At 35.9% G+C, this 25,705-nt stretch overlaps 1 protein-coding gene across 9 annotated transcripts in view; it reads right to left on the bottom strand.

Moving 5' to 3' along the window:
• The window catches only part of LOC124949036 (Down syndrome cell adhesion molecule-like protein Dscam2), a 134,088-nt gene that overhangs the window by 76,901 nt on the left and 31,482 nt on the right, over positions 1-25,705 (bottom strand). For 8 of the 9 annotated variants that reach the window (XM_047493517.1, XM_047493521.1, XM_047493516.1 and 5 more), the window contains 3 exons: positions 12,584-12,904; positions 2,201-2,362; positions 831-980 (listed from right to left, as the gene is read on the bottom strand). In XM_047493517.1, the coding sequence (XP_047349473.1) occupies positions 831-980; positions 2,201-2,362; positions 12,584-12,904 (633 nt within the window). Of the gene's footprint in view, positions 1-830; positions 981-2,200; positions 2,363-12,583; positions 12,905-16,566; positions 16,618-25,705 lie in introns of those variants that run through there. The other variant, XM_047493523.1, reaches the window with a different exon arrangement.

Below are 25,705 nucleotides of genomic sequence, written 5' to 3'. Positions count from 1 at the left end.
TATATAAGGAAATAGAATAAATATTTTGTACAAAGTGAAAAAATAAGAAAAATAAGAAGAAAGAGAAAAAAAAAGAAAAAAGGAATAATCCATGGCTATTTATTTAGCAATTTGCGAAATAGATTGTAAAAGTAATCATTAAATAAACAAAAAGAGAGTACCCGTTAGTAATGAACCGCGAGCTTAAGCTCGACGGTAATATTCAGCATTTCGTAATTATAACGGTCGGAGCATGGCCCAGACCGCGGTACGCTCACTTTAACTTGCGAATTCGTAATAAGTGCTACAATAAATTACAGTAATGCTCCGGTTATCACGAACAATGAACTTATACTTCGTGGCTGAGAAACGTGCTCGTTATTAAGAACGATTTCTCTAAGTGCAAAAGAGAAAGAGTTTAAAACATCCTTGCATGAATAAAGTTTTAAAGATATTTACGAATTCTTTAATCCCAAAGGATACTACTCAAACTTATTTTCAAAATTGTATTTTCTTTATCGTAATTATTTACTTACTTATTTACTTATTTATATTAAAAATAATATTTCCGTTTTATCTCTCCCTCTCTCTCTCTCTCCCTCTCAGATAAAACATACGTATATATGTAAATTTATTTTTGATCGTTGATATGAGGAAAATAAAAAAAAAAATATATATATATGTGTGTGTGTGTGTGTGTGTGTATAAAAAAAGAGGTCGAATTTTTATCACGAATCAGAAAATTGGCATAACTCTCTATGATCAATTTGTTGTGAAGTCCCTGTCATTTTGGGATTAAATTTCAAGAAATGGAAGAACGATAAGGGAAAAAGAATGATATATTTACTCACCAGTCAATTGAGGCCGTCCAGCATTGCTACTGACGACTGTTTCTTGGGTCAATCGATGATGCGTTCTACAACGATAAGTCATCTGTGCATCCGTCCGGGTAATATTGATTATCATCAGTTCACCACTCGGAAGCATGTGATATTTACCGTCTACAAACACACATCAAACTTCGATCATACAATACTCGACAACCTTCTCAAATGATGAGATTGAAATTGGCAATAACGATCGGCTTTATACATAAATAAATAGCAATTAAGATTAAACGTGAAACGTTATAACGATAACGAATAACTAATTAACGATGATGCCAACCATCGCCATTTTCGATACTGACGTTTAATTTTATATATAATCGATTAATTAATTGCCACCATTTTTTCTCTCTCTCTCTCTCTCTTTTCCTTTTCTCTTTCCTTTTTTTCTTTCTTTTTTCCTTTTTTTTTTTCCTTTTTGTTTTTGTTTTGTTTATAAAAATACTTTATAAAATACTTTATATTACATTACATTATATCCTCTCAAATTTAAATTACATTTACATATACATTTCTAATGTAATAATTGTTTCTATTTTTAATTAAAAGAAGCTACTTAATTGATATTTAATTTGATTTTCGTATATCAAAACTTAACTTGTAACCTTGTCTAAGAAACTATCGATCGTAGCTATCGAAGTAAACGCGGTTATTGATAACTCGAACTATATTATCGAACGGAAGCAGTCAAACTGCTTTTGCGATAGCTTAATCAAACTCGTTTATAATCAACGGAGCAGCCGGATCGTTAATTGCTCCGTGGCTTAACGCCGCGAACGAAAGTCTGGTCTCTGACATGGCATCGTGAAAATCGTTTCTTTGATATCGATGCGATTAACGTGAGATTCGATTTATAGAAGGTGTCACGGAAACTAGACGAGATTCTTATTATATTTTAATACATCCTCCGAATTCTTTTTACTTGTCAAAATCTCATTTCTCTTTTATCCTTATTTTAATAAGTATTCGTTAATTCAAATTCTTATTTGAGATTAATGACGAAAATTTGAAGTTTTAAATTTGAGAGCAAAAAAAGAAAGAAAAAAAAAAAAAGAAAATAAAATATAATAATAATAATAATAATAATAATAATAATAAAAAGAAGAAGAAGAAAAAGAAGAAGTAGAAGAAGAAAGAATTTAATAAATTAAATGTTCTTGATCTTTAAGAATTTCTTGTAAAAGTCGCTTGAAACGTATTTACGTTGTTAAATATATAATTATATATGAATGCATGTACATACATACATACATACATACATACATACATACATACATATATACACATATGTATTTATATTTAATATATAATTAAAATAATACGAATCTACTTACCACTCATCGGAGTAGGATAAATATTGAAAGCTGGTTCTTGAAACCACGATGTTACAGTGACGTGATCTCGTACAAAACTGGGCACGTTACAACGCATAAGTACATTGTTGCCGAGAAAACCGCCAGGACTTTGGACTTCGGGGTCGTAAGGTTGGTTCACCACTGAAAACATATGAAACGTACGATTCGTTTACGAATCAAAGAAAGATCTATGAAAACTGACAGGGCTTGAGAAAAATAAATAAATTTTCTAAAACGAAATCTTTCTCTCTCTCTCTCTCTCTCTCTCTCTCTCTCTCTCTCTCTCTCTCTTTTTCTTTCCGCATTTGAAATTCTTTTTACGTAAAATACACGATACATAATATTTTAGCTGACGGAATATATTATTATATGACTATAATATTATATAATACATATATATATATATATATATATATAATATTGCTGAATATTTCACTGTCTTATTTACACAAGACGGGAGGTAAACGAGCCCAATGTAATGAAGTTTCAAAGTAAAATACGAGCTCAACAGAAGCGTCGTTTGACTTTCGGATCGAAAAGTTCCAATTTTAGTCGTACCGAACAGATAAATTATTTCGTGCAATCGATAATACTACTTTATTCTGAAACGTGAAATTGGTCAATGTTCAGAACTTCGTTCGAAACGATCGATCGAAATTTATTTATATTTAATGAATTTTACGATATACCATACCGACGTGACGAAATTAACAATAACATATAATAAAGCTTGATTTGCTTTTATTAAAAAGAACTGTTCTTTTTAAAAAGAAAATATCTATACGCATGTGTGTTTGTTTGTGTGTGTGTGTGTGTGTGTGTGTGTGTGCGCGTGCGCGCTTATGTGTGTATCCATGACCCGGTTAGGTACATTGGAAACACGTTAAATTTACCAAACGATTCTCGATTTGGGAATTCGTATGTTCGGTTTCGACACAATAAACGACCTCGCCGTATTTCCTCGGAAAAAAGTTTGCTAGGAGAACGAGAGAGCTCGTCATCTTGCTTTGATTCGTAGGAACTTGGATGAAGCTAGTGGAAAAATAGTTGAGAAAGAAAAAGTAGAAGAAAGCTCGGAAATTGTAGTACATAAAACGTCCGTGGAGAATAAGCTCATTAAAGGTCGAACGTTCGTATCGGAAAGAATCTTAAATTTTTAGTAACGTGAGAGATTTCATTTTTATCTTAACGCAAAACTTTTATAAAATATTTAGAAAGAATTAATACAAAAAAAAAAAAATTTCAATTTATAACGAACACAGAAACAAGAGAATAAATATATGCATATGTAATGTAAATGCGTATAATAATATGAAAAAAAAATTTATGTGTGAGATAGAAATGGTAAGCGAATAATAATAATAATAATAATAATGTGAATAAATAATATCCGTGATAATGTTATATACATATATACATATATATATATATATATATATATATATATATATATATATATATATATTTTAAACGAAAATAAAAGAGAAAGAAAAAAATAGTATAAAAAGGGGGAAAAAAAAATAAAAGAAAGAAAGGAAGGAAAGAAAAAAAAGAAAGATCAAATTAATGAAATAAAAATAATCAAGAAATATCGAAAGTGGTTGAACGCGTGATTTTCGCGACATTCCAGTACGTCCCTGAGGGCAAGGAACGCGAGTTAATGGTCTCCGTGGCACGTTGCAATAAGGGCATGCCCAAGAAGAAAAAAAAAAAAGAACGAAAGAGAAAGGGAAAAAAAAAGTTGTTAAGTGGTAGCAAGGGTGTAAGGCAAAACGGAGAACATGGATAGCACGGATTAAATCCGTCCGACGACGACGACGACGACGACGACGACGACGACGACGACGACTACGACTACGACGAATACGGCATTCTCTTTGGTGTCCTGTAGAATACATTGCTTCGACAGAATCAACTTGACGCCTTGGTTGAAAGCTCGGATAATAATAAACAAAAGTAGTAAAAGGGTATATGAAGTATGAAAGAAACGGAAGATGTAAAAAAAGAAAAAAAGGAAGAACTGAAAACGTGGTTCTCGTAATTAAAAAATTTCAAAAGAAAATAAGTGAAGATGAAATGGTATGTGTGAAGGTCGATGCTTTTTAGTTATTATCTGGTGGTATATCCAAAGAACGGATGGATTTACTTTAAAGAAGAGTCAAGAAAAAGAGAGAGAGAGAGAGAGAGAGAGAGAGAGAGAGAGAGAAATGAAAAGATACTAAAAGATACTCTTAATAACTGAATGAAAGAGATTGGAGTTCTCTCGTTTTTGGATCTAAGGAATGATGAAACGATGAATAAGAAACGATACCTTACCTAGTTATCTAAAAAAAAGAAAAAGAAAAGAAAAACCGTACATTTATGAAACATTAAACGATCATGAGATGGATTCGTTTAAAAAGTACAATCTTGAAAAGGGTAATTTGATAGAATCGTATATCGATATAACAAAGGGAAACAACGGACACGAATTTTCGATAGGTTCGAAGTAAACTCGTCTTAGAAAAATAGATAGATAGAAGGTAGAAAATTCGGAAAGGTTGGCCTTATCTTATCGAAAATCTCGACGGTGTTCGAATCCGCCCCTGAGCTGACAGTTCACGTAAGTTGATGGTCTTGGTTGAAAGGTTGGTAAGAAGAGAAAGAGAGAAAGGAAGAGAGAGGGAGAGAGAGAGAAAAAGAAAGAGAGAGAGAAAAAGAGAGAGAGAGAGAGAGAGAGAGAGAGAGAGAGAGAAAAGGAGATTGGAATAAGAACGTGTAGGAAACTTGTGTGTTGTAAATGCATGTGGTCGTTGCAAGTTTGTCTATGTATCAAGAGAGAGAAAAAGACAGAGAGAGAGAGAGAGAGAGAGAGAAAGAAAGAGAGAGATGTAGAAAAGAGAGAAATACGAAAAGCTAAAGGAGAACAGGTTGAGAGAAAGAGAGGTACGAAAGTCTGAGAGAGAGAGAAAAAGAAAGAGAGAAACAGAGAGAGAGAGAGAGAGAGAGAGAGAGAGAAGAGGGTAGAAAGGGGTGGAGGGCAAAGTGTGTGGTAGCGTGTAAGGGTTGGCTCTGCAGCCTGTTTCGAGAGTCAGCAGAGCGAGGCACTCAGACTCCAGAATGGGGTAAAAACTCGGTGAGTTTGCCTCTGCTTCTCTCTTCTTTCCTCTCTATGCCTTTTCCTCCATCTCTTCCACCTCCTTCCTCTTCACCTCTTCCTCCTATTTCTCCTCTTACTCCTTCCCTTCCCTTCTCTTCTCTTCTCTTCTCTTCTCTTCTCTTCCCTTCCCTTCTCTTCTCTTTCATCCCGCCTCCTAGCTCTTTCCGTATCGCAAGCGACGGCTCTCGGTTATGCGGCAACCAAGCTGAGCATGAACTCGGCAGACGTCTCGTGGCAGGTAATATTTACAAACCATGAAACGCGCGTAGAGAGACGAAGGCCTCCCGGCCGAAACCATCCTTCTCTTTCTCTTTCTCTTTCTCTCTTTCTCTCTCTCTCTCTTTCTCTGTTAGTCTATCTATCTATCTATCTATCTATCCATCCATCTCTCTCTTTCTCTACATCTTTCTCCCTTCCTCTTTCTCGGTTTTCGACTCTCATCCTGCTACAATATCCCATCCACGAGCATCCTGGCAAAAGCAGAGAAATTTCGTGCGTTGGCAAGACTTCGTTCCTTCCTTTTCTCCTCAGATTTCTTTTTCTTTTATTTCTCTCTTTCTCTCTCTTTCTCTCTCTCTCTCTCTCTCTCTCTCTCTCACCCTCCCCCTTCCAATCTTCCTTCATTCTATCCCTTTTTTTTCGACAAGTCAAATTTACGAGACGAGAGAAAACTTCTCGAGAAACGGTTTTTATTTTGCATATATACATAAATATATTGTATATATATATAATATATATATATATATATATATACTATATATATTTTTTATATATATATATGCCGAGATATACGGACGTTGCAATTGCATTTCCATTTTCATTAGCGCTGTTATATTTGAAAGAACGGCCGCAAAACGAGTGAAGAGGAAACTCGAGAATGCGACGATGAAAAGAAGAAGAGTGTAAAAATGGTAGGGGTAGGATGGGAATTGGGAGTGGTAGGGGATGAGAAAGGGACGAAAAGAGAAGTGAGCTCGTCGTCTCCTCTCATCTTCGTATAAACTACCATGCGCTTTTATACATTATACGCGTAGATTCATCCATTTCGTCGTGCGTGATAAATGAACTCTTGAAGGATAATCTTGGAAAATTAACAAAAATCTATATATTTTACATCGTTATAAAAAATATTTCTTTTCGAAGGAACGTCGTATGAAAATTTTTTCATTTAATTCGCGCCAATGCGTATGTATAGGTACGAGAGAAAATAATACGGCCATTAGTTTTCTTAATGGAAAACGTGAAAAAAGTAAAGAAAAACGGAGAAAAAAAAAGAGAGAGAAAGAGAGAGAGAGAGAGAGAGAAAAAAAAATAGATACATTATGCGCCAACAGAGAATAGGAATAAGATAGCTTAGAGAATACGGACGTGAGGCGTTAACCGAGTCAGAAAAATTGTCTCGTAACGTTCGACGACGCTGTCGTTTGCAGTTTCGCATCGTAATGCGCGCGTGCATACGTAACTTGCAAGCCGATCTTTCTTGTCGTCGTCGTCGTCGTCGTCGTCGTCGTCGTCGTCCTCCTCCTCCTCATCGTCACAACGATTTTACATGAGAGCAAAAGAGACATGCCCATTTCATTTGTCCTCTTTCTTCCTTTTCCTTTTTTCCTTTTCTTTTGTTTCTTTCTCTGTTTTTTTTTCTTTTTACTGCAACGAATAATGGCACGTATTCTTCACGATAAGCGGTTAAATCGTTTTTGTATTTTACTATTATTTTGAAATATTCCGATTTAAATGATGTAAAATTGATTAATCTATTATTTGATAATAGCCGTTATTGTAAGTACATATATATATATATATATATATATATATATACTTTTATATAATTACATAATTTTCGATAGAGAATAGAACACGCCTCGTTTCAAGGATGAAACGAATTTTCCTCTGTAGGTAATCTAAATTACTACTGCAACGGAATATTTAATCTCCTTCCAATCACGCTTCCAGACAATCGAATCTGGAAAAGATGAAACTTTCTTCCCCGAGATGTAATCTCTGCTGTCGAGGAAAACGACCCAATTTTTCAACGTGCAAAATCGATATGGAGTCTTCTAAACGATTCTCGACACGATTTTCAATAAAAATCTTTTCATTTTAATACCACTTCCATCGTTACATTTCATTCGAATTAATTATATTAACAAAATGATCTATTTTGAAGTATCAATATTATTGTCTTCAAAAAATTACCATTCGATACAACGAAATTCATTCGTATTTACGTCCATTAACATAAATCATTAATTATTTAAAGTTCATTGTATTACTAAACTTTTTTTCAAATGAACATGAAAGATAAATTTCACGTATCACTTTGGATTCAACGAATTCAATATAAGAAAGATATATATATATATATATATATATATATATATATATATATATATATATATAAACAGACAAGTTCTAAATAAAGTGTAGCAAAAAAATGTGCACTCTCTCTATCTCTCTCTCTCTCCCTCTTTCTCGAAACTGCTAAAGAATCAGCAATATTAAAAGTTTCACTTTTCGTTTCTCTTGAACACACATTTTCTATCTACCGATATGAAACCGTTCGATTTGTAAAGGAGAAAAAATTGTTTCGAATATCTCGCCCGAAGCTACGTAACACGATATATTGTAGGATGTACATTTGGTCCATTCGAAACGAACGTGAAATTCGGTGTTTTGCGAAACGTCCTTGAAATAGCGGCAGAGGCTGTGGAAAAGAAAAAAAAAGAAAAAAAAGAAAAAAACAAAAAAAGAAGAAGAAGAAGAAAAAAAACAAGAAAAACTCAGCCTAAAAACAAACGAACGGATAGGACGAAGTTTTAGGAAAACGAGTGGAGGATGTTATTTGAGGAAAAAGGTAGGAATTTGAACGTTATCCATGGAAACTCTCGAGCGTGATACTGCGACGCCGTAAAAGTAAATATTGCAGAGTTCCGTGAGCTTTTTATTATATAAATGTCCTCCCATGGTCGTTAAACTTCCTCATTTCCTACGGAGTATAGCGTCGAGTAACTTTCAGTCGACGCTTGTCTTAAATAGTATATCTCGTTCGTCGACCTTCACCGTCTTTCTCGCTCTCACTTAATCCTCCGCTTGCCCCCTGTCCCTTGCCCTTCCCCTATTCCCCATAAAGTCTCTACATTCATCAGTGTTCTTCTTCTTCTTCAAGACTTTTTTTATCTCTCTCTCTTTCTTTCTTTCTTTCTTTCTTTTTTATATTTTTCTTTTCTTTTTTTCTTCTTCTTCTTCTTCTTTTTTTTTTACTTTCGCATTTAAGAAGAGAGACAAAACCAATGGATTCTGGGAGATAGATCGTTCATGCTCGATGTTTCATGAAAATTGTTATTGAGAAAAGAAAAAGGAAAAAAAGAGGAAGGAAGGAAGAAGGAAAAAAAAAAAAAAAAAAAGGAAAGGAAACCGAATGATTTAATTTATTTATAAATTGTCGATGTTCCTACCAACCATCCCTTCTTTCATTTCTCTTTTCCCGTTGAAATTCTTCTTTCTCTTTTACCAAAGTAACTAAGGCACTTTTCTTAGCCCGCAGCGTAATTTCGTCTTCATTCGAGGGATAGAACCTTAATTAACTTTCTTTTTTTTTTTTGCTTCTTTTCTTTTCTTTTTTTTTTTCCTCAATGCGAACACAGACGTCTTTGACTCCCACGGTTGACCGCATTTCATGCTCGACATACAACCGTTGCGTAAATTTATCGTAATTCATGGAAGAGAGGGTGAATTACGTAACGACCCTGCAACGTAATGGCTTTCTCCTTTCTCCGATGACTTAAATTGTAATTAACTTTGACGTATTGCGGGAAAGAGAGGAGACGGAAAGGGAAGAGAAAAGGGAGGGGGGGAGGTGGGAGGTGGGAGGAGAGAGAAGGGTGGTGGATGTGGTTGGGGAAGGCAATACCGAGAAATACGTTCTAGATTGAATTTCAATTTCCTTCCTTAGGAAAAAAAAAAAACGAAACAAAACAAAACAAAAAAAAAAGAAAAAGAGGAAAAATAAATCGTGAGCAAGTAAACGTATTGAAGAACGTATTGAATTCTGGCAAAAGTCACAAAAAGAAAATTTCATTTTCACCGTACAAATCGTTAATTTAACGAAGATCATTAATTATTCGTTAACTTAAATAGAAAGAAGAGTTTATCACTCGTGGTATGACGAAAGGTTGAGTAATCTTGAAGGAACGTTTAAAATGAACAAAGTGAGACAACTTTAACCGGGCTAAATCTTTCACGAAGAAGACATAAGTAGTACTGGTTCCGTTTATTCTTGAGAAAGAAACGAACATCGGCTTGTGTCTTATAAATTCGTGGCACTCGAAAAGTCGACAAGGACGACGACCAAGACGAGGACGAAGACGATTACGACGACGACGACGACGACGACGACGACGTTTGACCTTTCACTCGAATACAGACGCTACCTTTAACTTGTGCAAAATTCAAAGTGGTACATGGTAAAGGTGGAAAGTAACGTTTGGAGCGGGCTCTTTTCACGATTGCACGTACCTAAGTAAACATAGAATGTACAACATAGAAATATCTATATGTGTTGGAAGTTCTACTACGTAAACAGAAAGTAACATATGTCACGTATTTCGTGAGAGTGACACGTATTGAGAGTAAGTATAGGTAAACTTGTAGATAGTAGGATATGTGTGATATATGTATATATATATATATATATATATATGTATGTCTGTATGTATATAGAAACACGTGTCCAAGCTAGAGACACGTCCAAGTAGAACGGGATGGATATGAAACGTAGGTACATACATACATACATACATACATAGATGTTTTCGGTTGAGAATCGAGATTACTCTTGACAGAAGGAGGATGCTGGATGTCTCAGAGAACGTACGAAAGCGGAAACGTTGTTCCATTGTTGCGTTACTCGATTCCAATCTCTCCTCTCTTCCCTAGCTAGTCACTATCCCGAATACACGTTATACTACAAAAGATATATCTGGGCATGCGCGAGCACGTAATCATATCCATTTTGCTTCGAGGAATACGGCGTATCCGGTCGGAAGAGTTTTCTCCAAGAAGGCGCAGAGAGAGGAGGAGGAGGAAGAGGAGGAGGAGGAAGAAGAGGAGAAGGAGGAGTTGGAGGTGAAGTAGGAAGGAGCAGAAAGGAAGACAGGAGAGAGAAAGAGAGAGAGAGAGAGACATAAAGAGAGAGAGAGAGAGAGAGAGCTGACGCGGCAGAGATATCCTCAGCATGAATCTGAAAAGGTATGGGCTGCGTTCACGCGACGATGATTTACGGGCGTATTAGGTCGATAAGATATCTTCCGGTTCGTTGACCCGGCGGAAGCTCTATTTTTAAGGCGTCTCGCGACCCCCTTTTGCTCCATTTATCGCACCGCCGTACTTCCACTTTTCGTATCTCCATCCCTTTCCTTTCCTTTCCTTTCCTTTCCCATCCCTTTTGGAAACTACCCTTCTACCTCTTACTACCCTTTTCCTCCTTACTGAATTCGCCCACCGTGTCTGTGTGTTTCTATCCGGATTGGCCAATCGGACGTAAGGAAGCGATCACGAAGAATTCTCTCTCTCTCTCTCTCTCTCTCTCTTTCTCTCTCTCTCTCTATCTATCCATCTATCTATATCTATCTATCTATCTATCTCTTTTCTTATGTCGTCCTTTTGGTACACTCCATCGATAAAAATATAAAAACGAATCGAATCTTGCGAAAGCTTTCGCATTCTTTACGATTCAGGATTGGCTACTTTAAAAGTAAATTGATGTCCTTCGATTTAATCGATATTAGGAATAAATCTAGTAAAATTTAGTTGCATATGGATGGATTTATTCGAGTTAGATATATAAGTTAGAGAGTAATATACGAAGAAATAACGATTCGATCGTTTAATTCGATTTGGTTGTAAAAATCTATTAAGGTCTTCATTAGAATTTCGTCTCTCTCTCTCTCTCTCTCTCTCTCTCTCTTCGTCTCTTTCTCTTTCTTCGAATCAACGAGAAAGACAAAGTATATGTCGATAATCTAATTCACGATATTCCGTCTTTTCAGTCAAATATACTCCTTCGACACGATTTGATATCGCGACAGAAATTCTTCAACTACTTTACGACAAATAAATTCATGTTTCAGCCTCGAAATAGAATGAACTTGATCGCGCACTCTTTATATACAATATATAACATTTGTGTATATATATATACATATATATATATATATATATACTTATCTATCTATGTACCTAACATCGCCCAGATGCATCTTTCATCGAGTCGAGAATGATACGTGATATAGATAAATATTTCCATATCACGGTCGAGGCTTCCATCAATCAGAAAATATACGTTACTGGTAAAGAAAAGAAGAGTTTTTTTTTTCCGTTTCGATAAACGGAATGCTTTCGAGTCGGCGCGGATCCAAAGATCGATGGCTTGAGGCCAAATATTGTGAGGGGAGAGTAAGTTTGAACAGGACGATTAACACAGAGAAACGATTTAATTCGTTGCCGAATTCTCTATCTTGATAAAACGTAATAACGAAGTAAAGAGAACCGTGTTGGACGTCGGGAAAAAAAATAAATATCCCTACGTGTATTTTTTTTTCTATCAGTATCTTTCTTTGCCTCTCTCTCTCTCTCTCTCTCTCTCTCTTTCCCTCATACACACTGGCTGATGAGATATGACACGTAGCCGTCAGTCGTACGAAACATTGACCCGTTCTACTTAACGTAGATATTTTATCGTCAGATAGTTAAGTAGTCTGACAATGCGTGGTTGAGATACGCTCGAACAAAATACGATCCTATTGGTAAACGTTCAAAACGAATTGTAACTGTTTCCTCTTTTTCTCTCTTTTTGTTTTTTTTTTTTTTTGTTTTTTTTTCCTCTTTTTTTTTCTTCTTTTAATTCCTTTTTTTCTATCTCGTACCTGGTGCATTAATAATAGTGTAAAAATAATTTGCATTTGCAAAAAAAAAAAAAAAAAAAAAAAAAAAAAAAAGAAAATAAAAAATTTCTTTCAACGCGGATGAATCGAGGTGGAATGAAAAAGAAAGGAAAACAGAGGAAAAGAGGAAAAAGAAAAAAGGGGGAAATTATGCTTGGAAATGCTTTGCGGAGAGAAAGAGAAAGAGAGAAAGAGAGAGAGAGAGAGAGAGAGAGAGAAACGGTCTGGCTAACGTTTGGATAACGCGGGGGTAACGAAGAAGAAGTTTCACGGTTGGCATGCCTGCTCTGACAGTGACGTCTCTGCTGACGACGGCGCCGACGCTGTTCGCGGCTGAGCACTTATAAATGGCCCAATGGACGTCCTGTCGGAAAGCTTCGGCCTCGAATCCCGGAAAGTGAATCGTCCCATTCCCAAGGACGTGTCGGATGCCTGGTATGTTCGTTATACTGCCTCCATCCGCGGCCAACCAATCCACAGTAGGTGCTGGATTCCCTCTGACAGTGCAGTCCACTCTACCACCGTTCACATTAGTGAACTCGACGCGAGATGGTGGTTCCGACACAAAACTCGGTCCTTGCATCTCGTATGAGGCGTTACAACCTGCAACAAACAAAACGGAACAAGATTAGAACATAAAATCGTGAAATTCGAATCACTAATACATTTAAGAAATAAATATAAAGACATTTAGATAGCATTATGATATCATTATTATTATTATTATTATTATTATTATTATTATTATTATTATATTAATTTTAATATCTATAAATTTTAATTGGAAAAAGGAAAAAAGAAATAAAGGGAACAATCAAAATAATCAATTTAATAAATGTATTTTCGATCGATTATAATACCAGTGCCGATCGATTATCCAGACAAGAATCTCTCTCAATGCTTTACAATCCGATTCGATTCTAGACTGAATTCCTTGAATATTTCAACGATAATCCACATTCTACCACTTTCCCAACAAGCCCATCAACCGGCAACCCCATAAACGTATTTATCGCGCTACGGTAGGAACATAACGAGCCAGAAAACGGTTTTATCACTTAGCCTGTATCCATTCATTAGCGATGGCCACAGTCTCACCCCACCCCCCTCATCCTCGGTACTCCCGAAGGAACGTGATTAAAAAATTTAAAAAGCGTATTTAAGCGACCCAACGAGTCAGCAAGAGCAGTGGCAACATCACGTTGAATTTTTTTCGTCCCTAGGTCCCGAGTAATTTTCAAGTAATTTTCTAGAACGCCGCCGTTCTACAGCCATGGACTGTATCGTACCGACACGGGACGTGAACGAAGATAATACGGGTGGCCATAAATCACACATTTAACGCTGAAATTCGCCGGTAATAGGTTCCATAAATGGAGCGCATTGCGTTTCGCCCTTCCTTCCTCTTCGATCCCCACTAGCTAAACTCTACACCTTCCTCCATCCCTGTGTCCGCTATCAGCGAATCCTGTTAACCATTCATCACCCGAGTTATGTTGATTTAAGTAGGAATGCCAGGCCACTCGGATGTATTCGGCATTCCAGCTAGCATTATCCATCTGGCTTCGTCTAGCCTGGTTGGCTAGCCTGACTGGCCTGTTTTGGCCTGGCCTAGCCTGGTCTGGTCTAGTCTGGTCTGGTCTGTTCTAGTCTGGTTTGATTTTGCCTATCTTCGTCGAACGAATTACAGAGAATGCAGCATCGAGAACGTGCGACGAATTGCTAACAGGACAATTTCAATGAGTATACCTCAAACCAATATTACATTGTATTCGTTAACGTTTCTAGAAACGTTCAGAAACGTTAACCAAGGAAGCGACATCGATGAATTATCGATAAACGATTACCTTCCACTCCCACTATTACTCCTACTCCACCTCTATCTCCTCCTCCTCCTCCTTCTCGGCTCTTCTACTAACTCTCCTCATCCCTAAGCGATGTGACGGATGATATTGAAAATTTAATCGGCCGGATAGATGCGAGTTTGTAGAAGACGAAGTGGGGAGGGGGAAGGGGGATGGGAGGGCCATCGACACCGAAAAAGGTGAGTTAATATGCAAAGCAATAACCTACCTCTTACACCACCACCACCATCATCAACCATATGATGCTATTTAAATTTTCCCAGATAAAATATATTAAACTTTATACTTTCGCGTTTAACAAAGAAAAATTATATAATCGAACTATATTATTCCCTTTTACAATAATATGAATATAATGTTCGATTTAAGAAGGAATAAAAAATAAATTTCTCATATCTCGCAAAAACGTTTCGTTTCTCTTATATTCGTCAGATTGTAAAACTAGTTGGAAAATACTATCTTTGATATTTTTCTACATTCATTATACATACATATATATATATATATATATATATGTATAACCTACCTATCTCTACGGTATTGCGTTTATGCTTAGAAGTGGTTTACGAGCAACTGTCAACGCGTATACATGCCATACCCTGTTGAAACATAGCTTTCAACGTGCTACGCATCTTCGTATTACAGCGCACTATGTTATATTAAATTCGTGAGGGCTGTATTCTACCTAATCTTTAAAGTGATTGTTTTCTCCAAGGAGAAAAGCAACCGGGATCTTAACGTCGTTGCGACAACGACGACGACGACGACGACGACGACGACGACGACAACAACGACGGCAAGGTATCCTCGTTCTGTCATTCTTCTCTCGTGAGACTTCACAAAGTCCGAGCTCGCTCTCTCTCTCTCTCTCTCTCTCTCTCTCTCTCTCTCTCTCTCTTTCTTTCTCTTTTCTTTTCTTTCTACTTTCCTTTTTTTTTCTCTCTGAACTTTTTTCACTCGGCTATACCTTATGACCTACATCTTCCGATCTCCGTAATAATTTCTTAGCGAGGAGAAAACAAATGGTATACAAGTAAAAAATTGAATTTGTTGTTTCCCTCGAAACGAGAAGAAGAATAAAGAAAGATAAGAGAAGTCTGTTTTTCTTTGTGGCATAAAAGTAATTTCATCTAAACGCAAAGTCGGACGTGCGGCATCTTCGCATTTGACGCATTACCTCTCTCTTTCTCTTTCACTCTCTCTCTCTCTCTCTCTCTCTCTCTCTCTCTGTCTGTCTCTTTTTCTCTTTCCCTCGAGCTTTTCATACTGCTCTTTTCTAACACGGTTTATCGAGCAAATAGAAATGAATATTAATTTATCCTGTTTGCGGCGATTTAACTTGAAACTGTTCTTTGCTCAAAGACTTAAAGAAAATGGATTTGAAAAAAGAAAAAGCAAAACAAAACAAAAAGGAGCACAAAAAGCTTGCTTCTCTTTGAAATCTTCGTTAAAAAAAAAAAAAAAAAAAAAAAAAAAAAAAAAAAAAGAAAGAAAGAAAGAAAGAAAAAAGAAAAAGGAAAAAAAGGAAGAAGAAAAAGGGGAAAAAAAATAGAGAAGAATAAAAAGGAGATAAGGAAGAAAGAAATCTTAGAAAATGTCGGAAGGTGATTGGATAAGAAAATTGGACGGGGGAAATGTTCGACGGATTGAAAAATCAAAAGTCGAAAAGGGAAAAGAATATGAATGGAATAAGAAAAAGATAGAGAAAAAAAGAAAAGAAAAGAAAAGAAAAGAAAAGAAAAAAAAAAGAGAAAGAAAAGAGAAAAAAAAGGAAAAGAAAAACGAAAGTGCATCATCGCGTGCGTGGCTCTAGCGAGCGTGCACGCTCGGTTTGCGAAAGGAAGTGCTTGTATTCTCTGATATAATGGCTCGCTCGAGTGCATTTGAAATGCACTGGCTCATCGGAATAGCTAAACAATAGAAGCCACTGAGGAGAAGGGAAGAAGGGAGACCAAGGGGAATTCAGACGTAGACCTGGCAGCTACTCGAGATATCTCTCTCTCTCTCTCTCTCACCCTCTCATTTCTCTTCTCTTCTCTTCTCTTTGGACGCACTTGCTGATATAGAAAGAGAAGAGAAGAGAAGAGGAAGATGCAAAAGAGACGCGACGATGGGTTACGCACGGTACAACGTGTTTGTACGTTTCCTGCAGCGTGCGCACGATACGTCGAGTAGAGACTAACTTTAGTCAACCCTCAACGTCATCGCAAGAGCTTCTGAGGCTGCACACTTCTGCTTTCTCTGTCGTGTAGGCTCGTTCAAGAGACCGAGACAACCGGCCGACGACCATCTGCGTAACGCTTTACGTCAACATCCTTCAGTTCTCTCATTCTTTCTCTCTCTCTCTCTCTCTCTCTCTCTCTCTTTCTCTCTTTCTCTTTCCTCTCTTCTATTCTTTACCCTGTCCGTTCCTTAAGCGTCCTCGAGAACATTACAGATCTCCCCTTTTCGTGATCATCCACGTGAGCTTGTCCACAGTCCCACGAAAAGGGTCCCCATGAGGAGTTCATCTCTTCCAATTAATCGCTCGATATACCAAACGTGATGTTTTCTAAGACGATGTTCGAAACCTTTTCTAAAAAAAAAAAAAAATAAATAAATAAATAAATAAATAAAAAACAAAACAAAAAGGAAAATAAAAAGTAAATATAGGATAATCAAGTCTACTTTCGTTTTATATCTTTTTTTTTATATCTTCTCTCTAACTCTCTCGCCCTCTCTCTCTCTCTCTCTCTCTCTTTTTCTTTTCTTCTTCTTTTGTCTCCTTTTTCTTTTTTTAATTAGAAAAAAAGAAACGGATAAATATAACGTCCACATCGATTTACCTTCCCTGCCATTTCTTCTATTGTTTTGCCGAGAGACAACTACGTATAAACGTAACATCTCAGTACAAAAATTGTTGCACCATTGCTGCATCATTCGGAGCTACGTGATAAAACTGCAGCTCCGTGAAATTACCGTCGCTCGCCGTAAAGCACGGACGTTTTCAGAAGAAACTTCCTTTGTTAGATTTGCTTACACTATCACGATTCTCTCTCTCTCTCTCTCTCTCTCTCTCTCTCTCTCTCTCTCTCTCTCTCTCTTTCATTCTTTCTCTGTCTATCCTTATTTTACTTGTTTTCTCTCTCTCTCTCTCTCTCTTTCTACGTCTTTTCAACTTTCCTCAATGAAATTTGCTTGACAAACAAAATACGATATTATAATACAAATAATTCATTTTCATTAAAAAATCTTATTAACAAATGAGAATATTATTAAATCATTTAGAAAATGATAAAATACTTGACGATAACGATTTAGTACGTAATAATTGAACGAGAAGGAAACAAATCAGGTTCGCATGTAAAACAATCGTCGAGAAGAAAAATAAAGTAAAAATAGAAAAAGAAAAACGAAACGAAAGAAAAGATAAGAAAAAAAAAAGCAAAAAAAAGAAAAAAAGAAAAAAAGAAAGAAAGAAACAAGAAAATCCTTAGGAAATCTGCCATTACATTCTAATTACCGTTTAGCGCAACGAGAAAGTATCGAGAGTCTGCTGTGGTCGTTGGAAAAGTACCGGCAATCCGGCCGGTCGATTCGCGCTTATTAAAGCGAAGCGCGAAAAAAAGCAATCTCTTTGACTAATTGCCGACGAGTATGCCCGTATATAGAAAGAGAGAGAGAGAGAGAGAGAGAGAGAGAGAGAGAGACACGAACACAGACACGAAGAGTAGAGTTAGCGAGCGAATGCATGCCGATGTACATGCACATTGTGAAAAAAAGAAAAAAACAAAACAAAAAAGAAAAAAAAAAAGAATAAAAAAGAAGAAAAAAAATGCGAAAGAGAAAGAGAGAAGGGAAGAGAAACGACGAATGGAGCAGTCCCCATTCCGGAATCCACGGCTCATCCGGCGGTTTACAATCCTTTCTTTCAAGCAGGCGATGGGAAACGAGGCGGAGACGAGTCGCGTCCCTTCACAGAGATGAGAGAGATAGAGATAGAAAGAAAAAGAGAAAGAGAGAAGCACCCCGAAGCGTACATACAAACGCACGCGCGCGCGCACACACACACACATTTTACATATATATATATATATATAAATATATTCTTTTTTGCGAAGTATAGAAAAAGTGAAAGGCACGAAGAAAAGGAAAATAGAAAGAGAAAGAGAGAAAGTGGTGATGGTGGTGGTGGTGGTGGTAGTGATAGTAGTGGTGATGATGGTGGTAGTACTGGTGGTGGAGATGGTAGAGGGGTGTAGCATCGTGGGCCTCTCTCACCCTCGCTTGTCCGACAATGCAAACCAACTTTCTCATTTCAATGTATTGTTTCCATTGTTCGAGCGTGCAGCATCCGCTAGGGTTGGCAGTCGTTGTGCCAGAGAAAGAAAGAGGAAGAGTAAGGAGAGGAAAAAGGAAAAGAGAAAAAGAGAGAGAGAGAGAGAGAGAGAGAGAGAAAGAAATAGAAAGAAGAGGATAGAAAGATCGTAGGATCTTTTTCCTTCCAAAGTCAATCGTCATCGAGCTCTGAGAAGCTCTGTGCTTGCCCGCCATACCTCATCCGTTTTTTCGCCACAAGCCCTACTCCCCCTCCCCCCACCCTTCCATCCTCGTCTCCACTATCCTTATTTTCCTACTCTTCTTCTCTCCTTTCCCTCTTCCACCATCCAAAAGATTACGAATAATTTCAATGGGTATCCCCTCTTCGAGTCGTTTATTCGTCTCACTTCATATTTCACGATTTATTTGAAAATCATTATACTTTATCTTCTCGATATCTTATCTCTTATATTCTATAATTTTCTAATTTTAAATTATTACAAATATTACTTACTATCTTACTTCGTTATAACGTTATTATTATTTTTTTTTTCTTCTTCCTTTCCTTTTTTCTTTCTTTTCCTTTTTTTTTTTTGTTTTTGTTTTCGTTTTCTTTTTTTTTTTTTTTTTTTTTTCCTTAACATAAAATCTTACATATCCATGTATATCTTAATATTTCTTTCGTATCAAAAGCTTTCATGCATCTTCCTCGTATACATAGATATATGGATACATCCATCCAACCAACCAACCAACCAACCAACCAACCAACCAACCAACCATTCATCCATTCAACATACACACACGCAAGAAGCTGTACAAGCGCTTGCGTTACCAGCGGATAGACGGAGCGCATTATTCTAATTATACTTTGCTCCTCTCCGCTCTGTGACCCTTCCGGTGGAGAGCCCATAAGGGATTTGTCGGGTCACGTTGGGTCACGTGATTCCGTAATACCCATTAATTCGTAGTAATTCGTCGTACTTCATTAGGAAGCGTTCTCCGTACATTGAGACTCATAGGGCAATGTAACAAGTTGGAACCTTCTAACTACTATTTCTCTCTCTCTCTCTCTCTCTCTTTCCATCTATCCATCCATCTATCTGTCTATCTATCTCTAACTGATTCTTTCTAACATTAGCAACTTCTATTACGTATGTAGGAATTTCAATGGGGAGTTCTGATTGAATTCGTTCGATATTGAGATGATTCAATTACTATTAAACAATTTCTATTTTAATATATATATATATATATATAAAATGTAATATAGTTGATTAGAAAGAGAGAAAGAGAGAGAGAGAGAGAGAGAGAGAGAGAGAGAGAAAAAATTGCTTGTCTAAATGAACGTATTACATTATTATCAATTTAATTTTTAAATGATCCCTAAGGTGATCATATCTTCGGACGAATTTTCTTTTTAATCGTTAATCTTTGATAAATAATATTATCGACGTATCATTATAATTATCCTATGATATAGAGTTATTTATTGATAATTATACGAATGAAAATAGATAAAGTCTTATTATAACTTTACATTCGTACTTCAAATATAATTTCCGAATTTCGAATGAAATCCAAAGAATAGTGATAGTTTATCGCGTAAATTCTCCTTATTCTCGAGAGACAGAGAGAGAGAAAGAGAGACAGAGAGAGAGAGAGAGAGAGAGAGAAAGAGAGAGAGGAAAAAGTAAATGTAGTTTTTGTTATTGTATGTATATATTTCGTTCATATAGAAACGTAACTATACACGAAGCCATCGAAACGACCTAAGAACGATGGTTTCTCGTAGTTTGTCATTTGAAAACTCGAACGAGTAAACCGATTAACATCTTAATGAAATTGACGTAACAATAAGTAAAAGAAGTTAGACATGAGAGAAAGTATTATACATAATCATCTCGGGGCCCTAACGAAATCGGTCGCACGCAACCTGTCTCGCATCACCGTCACGAAGGAATTTCAATTGCTAATGAAATTACGGGAACGTATAGATCGTATAACACACCCCTCTCGGCCCGATCTCCTCTTCATCCTCCTTCTCTTCTCTTCCTCTACCAACTCAACATCGATGCTACCTCCTCTTCCTCCTCCTCATCCTCCTCATCCTTCTCTTCCTTCTCTTCTCTCCTCTCGACGGGCGACGACGAAACATGGAAACGCATATTGCAAACCATACGTGTTTGCAGCTGTATTGTTTTGCAGACGGAATTCGGTCTGATTACGGTATCAAAGAGCTTTACTCCAAAAGCTCGATGATATTCTACGATTTTCACGAAAAATCAAACCAATTATCTATCAAAATAGTTTCTTTTATTATTCCCTAACGATTCAATTCTTCCGGATGAATGAAGGAATGAATGAGTGAATGAATGAATGAATGAATGAATGAATGAATTTTTCAAACGTTTTATTATATATATATATATATATAGACACACACATAAGGTGTTCAAAAAAAAGCAATCAATATTTATACAGTACATGGAACATATTATACTGAATGAAAAAAGTTTTAATAAATATAGGTCGATAGGTCAATTGTTTTGCAGATATTCGTAATTCTTTTATGTTATTTAACGGCGAAGAATTCGTTTTGCTTCTTAAATATCCCTATAAAAAAATATTCGAGTGAATTGAAAATCGACAGATCGCTAAGTTCCTTACGTTTTTAAGCCATCTTTGAATGAAATAGGTTTGATTTGCAAAAACGTTGTTAAAGATTTTGAAATAGGCTTTGAGAGGGAACTCTTCGATTAAGAAACTTTTTCACGTAAAGACATAAAATTGCTTACAACTGACTAATTGCCAATGCAAATTTTTTAAATTGAATGAGAATATTCAAAATTTCATTTATAAATAATAAAGAAAATATCCTATGCGACGATAGTATGGAATAAATCAATCACGACACTAACACATATAAAAATATTTATATCTCTCAGAAAGAAATTTAATCTTTCGACCTATGTTTAGTAAGTTTTTTTTCTTTTTTTTTTTTTTTTTTTTTTTTTTTTTTGAATAGTCTGTAATAATAAAAAAAATTTTAATTAATATCGATAAATAAATTATATCAAACGACGAACAAAGCTTTTTTACTTTTTAAGCTTGCTAACAAAGGAAACGTTCGAATGAACGATTTTTTTTTTTTTCTTTTCTTAAATTTTAATCACAATCTCTACGATTCAAAGTTTATATGAATAAGAATGAATTTATATCGTTAATTAAATCTCATTGTTAAATCGTTATTCATCACATTTTACAAATAATTACGTTTTTATTGAAGTTTCGTTAAAACGTCGAGTTAACGAAGTAAAATCATCAAATATATGTACAACGTATAAACGATCTTTAAAACTTAAGAAAAGTTGATCACTTTGAAAACTTCATTATCGTGAAATAAAGAAATTTATGTATGTTCATTCTCTCGTAATCGTTATATCTTATGGATAAAGTTTCAAAAAGGCGAGAATTTAAACATTCGTCATATTCGATAAAATAATCAGATCAATTTTCTTTTAACAACGTATAAATATTTCAATAATATATTTTACAAAGTGAATTGTCATATTTCACGTACACAAATCTTTTACACGATTTTAGATAGGCGATTGTATATCTATCCTTGATAGATACAACTATAAATTTATAATTATGAATTGAATTATGTATACATTGACACATAACGAGATGTATACACGGAGAAATTTAACGATGTATCACTATATAAGTGAATGAGGATGGTGGGATTTAATTTTTGCGACTATAGGTAAGACGGTTTGCAAATTCCAAGCGATTACATTAAATCTCTGTAACGATCACTAAATTTGTATCGTTACTATTTCATACGGCAAATTATTAACAAACTCGTAGTGCCACTTTCCTTTCATCGATCTAGTAGCCAGTTCGATGAAACTTGTGATTCCTGAGCTTTACGAGTCCATGCCACGATGCTTCAATTTCGATATCGCCTAACGACGCCTAACTCTCTCATCTGTCGTCTCTCTCTCTCTCTCTCTCTCTCTCTCTCTGTCTCGTCCCTTTTCGATCCATTCGAGAAACGATAACGATAGCTCAGAGTCTCGAGAAGGTCACATTTCCGTTGCAGTCGATGGCAAGCGGATGGCCATGTTTCTTTCCACCCTTTTCCGATTGGATTAAGAGACCGACACAGAAACGGAAACTCCTTGGGAAAAGGTTATTTATCGTCCTACGGAAACGGACGAAAGAATCAAACAAAGAACAACGAAGGAACGGTACTTCTACTATCGAGAGTGCTTTTCTATCGGAAAAGACCCAAGTGGAATTGACGTTACGTTGTACGTAACGTATACAGCGAGAAGCAATAACAGCTTTCGGATAAGTGCATCCCATATTTTCGACATTTTCACCTGTCCGTTTACGTCATTATTTCGGTCGAAAAAAAAGGAGAAAGAAAAAAGAAAAAAGAAAAAAGAAAAAAAAAAAAAAAAAAAAAAAAAAAAAAAAGAAAGAAAGAAAAAGAAAAATCGATCTAAATAAGGATTTTTAAATAACATTCTTTTGCAAGATTATTTGCGCAATCGCTTTCTTCGAAATTTCTTTCTCTTTCGCAAAACTGTTTTGCAAATTTTTTTCTTATTAATAGAAAGAAAAAACAAAAAACAAAGAAAATAAAAAAAAAACAAAAAAACAAAAGAAAAAAAAGAAAAAAAGAGAAAAAGGAGAAAAGAAAAACCAGAAAGAAAAAAAAAAAAAGAAAAATTGAAATATACCCGAGGATAACACAAACCGGTCATCGGTATTGGTCATGGCAAAATTGAAGATAAAAGATAAACGTCCTTTCATCGGGAGACATTTCATTTTTTGTCTCTCTTTCTCTCTCTCTCTCTTCGAAAATTTTCAGTTACACCAACTATATTATATTTCCGATAAGCAGAGAATTTGCCCGACGTAATAGCTTGCGTCAGCGTCGAGCGTTAAACGCGAACACCCCGATTGGCCGTTAATTATTTCATATCGGGGAGTGCCTGTACGATTAGCCGTTCATTATCTTGTCTCCCCGATCAATATAATTTCTAGTTGAGCGGCTTATCGTCTCGTTTTCATGGGAACATTCGTGAATCCGTCGACGTGCCTCAGAGCTGAGAGCCTATTGTTATAACTTACGATCGAAACGACAATCCCCACCGACCGACAAGACTTTCCTATGATGAAACTTCAATGAAACTTCAAAGATTTCACGAATGATTATTACCGCACTTTCTCCGGATGAATTTTCTCTCAAGCAATTTATATATTGCTGATTTTTCTTAATGGAAAAGAGAGAGAGAGAGAGAGAGAGAGAGAGAGAGAGAGAAACAAAAGAAAAGGTCATTCGATAATATAGGAAAAATGTATACCACCGTATATTGTTTTTTTTACGAACAATATTCATTTCTCCCTTTCTCTTCCAATTTAATCATACTTTATCGAAGTAAAGCCACACCGTTTCGATACAAATAAAGAAAAAAAGAAAAAAAGGAAAGGAAAGGAAAAATAGCAAAAGGTAGCGTAGAAAAAGAAATAAAAAAAGGAAACAACAATGAGGACTACTACGATTACCGCACGAATGCATCGTGTGACGTAAAAAACTGAGGGGTAGAAGGGGGTGGGGTGGGGGAAACGAAAGAAAGAAAAAAAGAGAGAAAGGGAGAGAGAAAGAGAAAGAGAAAAAAGAAAACCAAAGAGAAGGACGAAGTGGTAACGGTGATTTTCGCTAGCCTTTTCACAGCCCTTTGGCCGACAGGAATGCAATGAACTTTACGCTATGGACTCGCTTAAATCCACTTGTGTCCGCTTGAACGTGTATACGTACCATACTACAGCGTCCAGCGCTCGAAAACTCGATGAAACTAATTCATAACTCTGTACTCGCTATCCGATCTCATCTCCACCATCGTACTACTCCCTATCCCCCCCCCCTCTCTTTTTGAACTCACCAAGACCTCAAACCCCCATCGTCAATGTTCACGTAACTCCATGCTCCTCTAACTTTCTCTCTCATATTAATAGCGAAAATTGCTAATAATAAAATAAAAAAAAAAAAAAAAAAAAAAAAATCTAAAAGACAAAGAGAGATCAAAATAAACTCACGGACTTTGATACCCCCTTTAAAAATATCTGATCGAGCATTTTTTCGTTTTCTTTTCCTTTTTCCTTTTTCTCCTCTCACGTTTCCCTCTTTTCCTTCTTTCTTTCCTTATTTGTTTGTTTGTTTGTTTGTTTGTTTGTTTGTTTGTTTGTTTGTTTATTTGTTCGTTGGCTTTTTTTTTCTTTCTTTCTTTTTCAATCAATCCACAAACATATTTTATTTATTCCGTATTAATATATTCGCCGATCATATCGATCAATTTGATTTGCTCCGTTACGGAAATTTATGATGTATCATGTTATATAAACTTGATTATATCTCAATCGCAAAATAAAGTAACTACGTATGCATTAGCGATGATCTTTTCTGAAGATTACTTAAATAATTTTACGAGAAAAAATTTTTTATCTATCAATATCATAACAGTATTATATATATATATATATATATATATATATATATATGTCCTTTGATATTCCACAACATGTTCGACAAAGAGTTGAAATTTGATGGAAAAATTATGACCGGCGTGAGAAAGTTTAAGGGATGTGGGAAATGAAATTGGAAAAGCATTCTGCGAAAACGAGAAACGATGGAACACAAAACTCGTTTTTCAACTTTCAATGACTCAGAGAAAGGAAGAGCGGTTTGAAATGCGAAATGCCCTACGTACTTAATGCTACGTACGACGTGGAAAGGATTGGCGGCGGGGCGGGGGGGGGGGATGCCGGCTCGTTTCCTCGTCCCGTGAGACGTATTTAAAAATTTACTACGAATTTCCAGAGGCAAATCGCCGCGGTAAAATGAACATTCCTCTGAAAATGAAATGAAATTAATAAGAGACTCCACTCTCTCTCTCTCTCTCTCTCTCGTTCTTTCTCTCTCTCGCTCCAAGTACGATGGACCGGGTGAGATTAATTGTAAGTGAAAGATGAAAGAACGGAATGGAAGTGAAAGAAAAGATTTTTCCGTGTAAAAACTCGGCTCCTTTACCTTTCTGTTTTACGAATTATTAATTAAGAAATCTTTAGTAAATTTTGATGATAACAATCAATTAACTCTTTTATCTTTTCCTTTTTGTAAAAATCATTTATCAAGTATTTATCTATTCGTAATGTTCCATGG

This window comes from Vespa velutina, chromosome 5 (genome assembly GCF_912470025.1).
Source record: "Vespa velutina chromosome 5, iVesVel2.1, whole genome shotgun sequence".
Classification (NCBI taxonomy): domain Eukaryota; kingdom Metazoa; phylum Arthropoda; class Insecta; order Hymenoptera; family Vespidae; genus Vespa; species Vespa velutina.
This window is presented reverse-complemented; position numbering and strand designations above follow the sequence as displayed.